The sequence below is a fragment of the Halyomorpha halys genome, unplaced genomic scaffold, assembly GCF_000696795.3.
Source record: "Halyomorpha halys isolate HHAL.00 unplaced genomic scaffold, Hhal_1.1 Scaffold644.1, whole genome shotgun sequence".
NCBI classification, from domain to species: Eukaryota; Metazoa; Arthropoda; class Insecta; order Hemiptera; family Pentatomidae; genus Halyomorpha; species Halyomorpha halys.
Window position 1 is genome coordinate 608643 of NW_027104642.1, and position 5174 is coordinate 613816.

The 5174-nt window shown below is 35.4% G+C and overlaps 1 protein-coding gene across 1 annotated transcript in view; it reads left to right on the forward strand.

Annotated features, from left to right (window-relative positions):
- LOC106684995 (tax1-binding protein 3 homolog) overlaps positions 1–4795 on the forward strand; it is a 19229-nt gene extending 14434 nt beyond the window's left edge. Inside the window, exon 4 of the mRNA XM_014427430.2 lies at positions 4039–4795. Within this exon, the coding sequence (XP_014282916.1) occupies positions 4039–4149 (111 nt within the window). The 3' untranslated portion in view covers positions 4150–4795. The remainder of the gene's footprint in view (positions 1–4038) is intronic.
- The last annotated feature ends 379 nt before the right edge of the window (positions 4796–5174 follow it).

The window sequence follows — 5174 nt, forward strand, 5'->3', positions numbered from 1 at the left end:
TTTCTTTAATGGCTTGTCGGAGGTTCCTTCTAGCTCTCCTGAACTCTTCTTGAAGCACTGAAAACTCCGGTAGACGTCTTGCTCGCTGGTAACGTCTTCTTGCTTGGTTGCAACACCGGCGAAGATCGTCAATAGTATCTGTCCACCAGTACACTGTGGAATGATGTTTGCCAGGCTTTGAACGGGTCATAGCTGCATCACAAGCCCCAGATATAAAAGAGGTCAGTATACACGCCTTTTCCTCGGCTGGCCCTTTTAATTCACACTCATCCTCTAGCATTAAAGTGAATGAAGCGTCATCAAAAATTTTTGTGATCCTGCCATTAGTCCTCCATCGACAAGTCTTCTTTCTTGTAGGCGTATGTAGTGTGATCAATATAGCCTGGTGATCACTGTTTGTATAAAATCTACAAACTTCCCAAGTACCGATGCATGCGTCCACTGAGAAACGTCAAATCAATGATTGATGATCTTCCTGCTCTTGTAAACGTCGGATTTGTTCCGGTGTTCATAAGGATCATATCATTTAGTTGTTCAAGCTTCCAGGAAAACTTCACCTCGTCGATTTGTTATTCTACTTCCCCATTCCGTTGCCCATGGGTTGAAATCACCAGCTATGATAGTTGGATTATGCCAACTAGCCTCTAAGACAATGCGATCCAACAAATTCGCAGTCTTCTATTGTGATGCTGGGATAGGCGTAGCAGCTAAAGATGTACACGTTGTTGATCTTCGCCCATACAAAGCCGGAGTGCGCTGTAGTATTCACTTCCTGAATTGCTTGGGATGTGTGTGTGTGTGTGTGTGTGTGTACACACACATTCACACATATACTATGCAAATATAAATACAACCCGACCTATGTATAATAAAAATTATTATGAATTGGAAGGAGATCAAGCAATGTTATGTTAACACTATGTATGCTCCACCAATGTTTGTCGTGTAGTCTCCTAAACTCCTCAGAGGACTTAACCTTCTCAAGTCCAAATATTTTATGTAATACTTTCTGTTTTAAGACCTTAAAGCAATGTTCTTCAACAAAGTGTCCCAATTGCGTACCAACACATAGGGAATAGGTGAGAAAATAATAATTTCATACACTTTTAACTTTCAGGTTTCGGGAAAGTAGGTGCGAACTAAGTAATTTTACAACTGAGAAGTAATATGTATTACCTACCTTCAATTCTTCCTTTAGGTCCTCTTTATTTTTTTTTTCTTTTGGTTACTGAAGATCTCATATTCTTAAATATGTTTACATAGTGAAATTTGTTTCTTGTTATATAGCTCTGTAATCATCTCCATTTCTACTACACACCATATGTTTTTGTTTGTTTTTTTTCCGTATTTATTTCAATGCCGATTCTTTATTGGTTTATATCAATGTTGTGTTTGAATTACTGAATTTCACACTTTCACCTAACATTAGGGTACTTGTATTGGCTTAAGTTAAACCTTTTTTGGTTTGAAATACCTTTCTAATGACTTTTTTTTTTTTTTCGTACCCTCCAGAAAAGATTTTAATTGGTATGTAGTACGAACATATAGGAGGTATGCTATATGTATAGCTGAGTACGAAGCATACCTTTCTAATGACATATGTTAATTATAAATTAAACAAAACTGAGGAGTTTTATTTTCTGAGAAGAAACCTACGGTCTGTGGGAGGTACCCATTCGAGTAGGCAGTCTTTCCTCCATGAAATGACTCGCACGGGTTCCAGAAATAGAATGCCTTTATTCAGTACAGTACATCTATATATACCTCTCAATCAGCTGATACGGCCTGTCAGCTGTTATCATACTCAAGCCATAACTCCCCCCTCCCCACCAGTTTACGAAAATCCTCATAAACTTATACTGCACAATATAGCATATTAAAAAAAATTGAAAACTTTACAATAAATTATAGCCAGTAAACAACTTCATCATATACAAAAGAAAAATACATATATCAATAACACTAAAAAAATAAACATAAATGAAACTTATATAAAAGAAAAGAACTGCTCGTACAATAACATGAAAAAGATTATATTTACCAAAAAATATTGAAATTTATATATGCAAAATTCACAAACAAACTAAAACAAAAAAAAAATAAAATGATTTTATTTCTGGTAATCTAATCTAGTTGTGTTGTTCTGACAAATAGGGTCAGAAATGCTCTATTTACCATGCTATCCCCAGCAGTTATCGTTTCAAGGCACTGGGTGCGTTCTTCATACTAAACTGCATCCTCTTAAATTCATAGTGGCCCCTTTCGAAAGTAAAAGCCGTTTTGTGTTGGTCTTCTGGATGCATACAAATCTGGTGATACCCTGCTTTCAAGCCTAAGGTGCTAATGATTTCCTCCTAGTCGGTCTAGGATATCCTCAAACCTCGGTATCGTATACTTCTCATCGACTGTATTATTGTTGAGCTTACCTCTACACTGCACGGCCCACCCAGAGTGATTAATTTATATTTTCACTCTTGTACCTGGAGTGTCCTCCCCATACCGCTTAATTTCTCTAGTACTTTGCTGCAAGCAATGGTGTTTGAGCTGCCCATGTCTACCAGACAACTCACTCCTCTGTCCACTCGGATTATAAGCATACCACCCTGTTCTCCTTTCACGTGATAGTGTCTCCATGTGCCTCTCTGCTTACATCCTCTTCAGATCTCACTTCTCTTCCTTCCTCCTGTTTCTAACCTCCATGTGCTTCCTCAGCTCATTGCTCACCATTCCTTAGTTCATCCACTTTGCCTTCAATTTCTGATACTCCTGCAATTTTCGTAGGCTTACTCGACGATCCACTCAGTCTCTGCTGAAGGCTTTTCCTCTATAGTTGTTGGAACTCCATTGGCTCATCTTTGTCTGTATTCTTTCTTCGATTCACGTATGGGCAATGTGTCCTTTGTTTATTCACATGAAACACCGAGTTTGGGGACATTGAGCCATCAGGTGCCCAACTTTTCCACATCTATGACACTTGAAGTCCTCTCGCCGGCTGCTGGTTCTGGGTTTTGCTTGCCCTGATCTTTTGTCCCTGTTCAGTGTTTTTTCTCCCTACCGCTATCCTTGTACTCTCTTCTCCAGGGTGGCTGAGTAGTCCTATGCCGATTGTATATAATCTTATCTATTCTTGTTCTTCAACATCCATTAGGGATTCTTTCTCCCTAGTGCTGATATCAATCATTTCTTGAGCGCATTCGATAAAAGATCGCCCACTCATTAGCCCTTCCTATCTTCCCGTCTCTTTGGCCAACTTTACCTTGAGGATCGTAGCTAGGAATCCCATTCTGCCTTTGGTCTCCTCGACATCCATTGTTTCTCTCATTGTCTAGTTAATCTGGTTATATCGGGAAAGGAGAACTCAGGCAAGCTTCCTACTAGATTGTCAAGATTTTCTTACCTCTCTTAACATTTGGAGGATGTCTTTTTCTGTCTTCCATCTTCCACCTCCAAAAGCTTTCTTCAGTCTATCCTTTACTATGGGCTATAGTGTTTTCTGATTGGCTTGTATTTGGTTTAAAATAATCTTCTTAATCCTACACGCCATGGCCTCCTTTTAGAAAATAGTTTAAATCACCCATTTCTCCAGTAAACCTTCCTAAATTGGACATTGCATTCTATAGGTCCTGTGGCATTGCTGTGCAAATTTTCATTTTATCTATTTGAGTGCATTTGCATGTGCTGCTGCCATTATTGATGTACGTTCCACAACAGAAGAGAAAACAAATTTTTTTAATGAATTTCTACTTATGCACTGGTCCCCAGGTTTCGGCACTTAAGTGTCGTTGAGAGAAAACAGTGAAAAAAGGATATGAAATTACTCGCACCGGTTTCAGAAATAAAATGCTTTTATTCAATCCAGTACATCTATATATACATCTCAATCAGCTGATACGGCCTGTCAGCTGTTATCATACTCAAGCCATAACTCCCCCCTCCCCACCAGTTTACGAAAATCCTCATAAACTTATACTGCACAATATAGCATATTAAAAAAAATTGAAAACTTTACAATAAATTATAGCCAATTTTTTTTTACAGTGTAATGGTTATGATTTTACTATGGTAACTCACAAGAAGGCGGTAGACTACATAAAAAAACATCCTATTTTGAATCTTCTAGTGGCCAGGAAAGGAGTTACTTCATCTTAATTTTTATGTACCTGTTTTTATAAATTATTGTAATTAATTTGTATTGATTATTTTATGCTTTCAGTTATTTTGTAACCAAATATTGCTCGCACAATTTTTCAAAAATTGTAATTTAATGTATTTTTTTATAATTTGTATAAAGCATATTGTGCCATAGATGTTTTATAATATTGATATATAAAATGTTGGATAAAATTATATTTATCATGTTGATTATTGTTGCATTTGATAAATTAAAATCTTTTATCAACTTAGATATAAATTGTTGTAGATTTTATATTTTATTATTATGCATTAAGTCATTGTATAATATCAAGTTGTAATGTCATGTTTCCAGTTATCAGAGATATATTTAATAATATAAGTATGTACTGATATGAAACTTAACCAAATATATTTTCAATTATCAGTCTAAGTATTACTTTTAGTATTGGAATGAGTGAATGTGTTTGTGTAGTATGTATTCATACATGTATACACACTCTATCATGTTCAAAAAGTTTCATGAATTTGTCTAGATATCAAAAATGCAATATTATTTGTCATAAATCTCAATTTTACCTTCAAAATAGTCTCCTACTAGAATAATGGAGTACTTCTTTTACTTCGTTGTTTGAAACGGCCCAATATAAATAGTTTAATCACTCTTTGTGTTTTTATTTGACTGCACCCAAACCATATTTATTTTTACTTCATTTTTAGTATAGATACATCAGCTGATAGTACAATATTTTATTTATGGTTTTGGTGCTACCATGAATCAAAAAGATTGTTTTTTATAAAAATAGATCACCATAATTTTTTTTTTACCATACTAAGTTATGCTCCCTTAGGTTTAATGTTCAAGACAACATTTAATTAAAATTCATTTGTTCATTTTATTATCCATTTTAATTTGATATTATCCAAATAGTCGGTGATAAAAGGGTGAAAGACAATAGAAGGTGATAAAAAAGTATCACATCATATTTGTCGTGACATTGAAATGAAGAATCTTGAAACTTTTTGAACTTGTTCATATATAT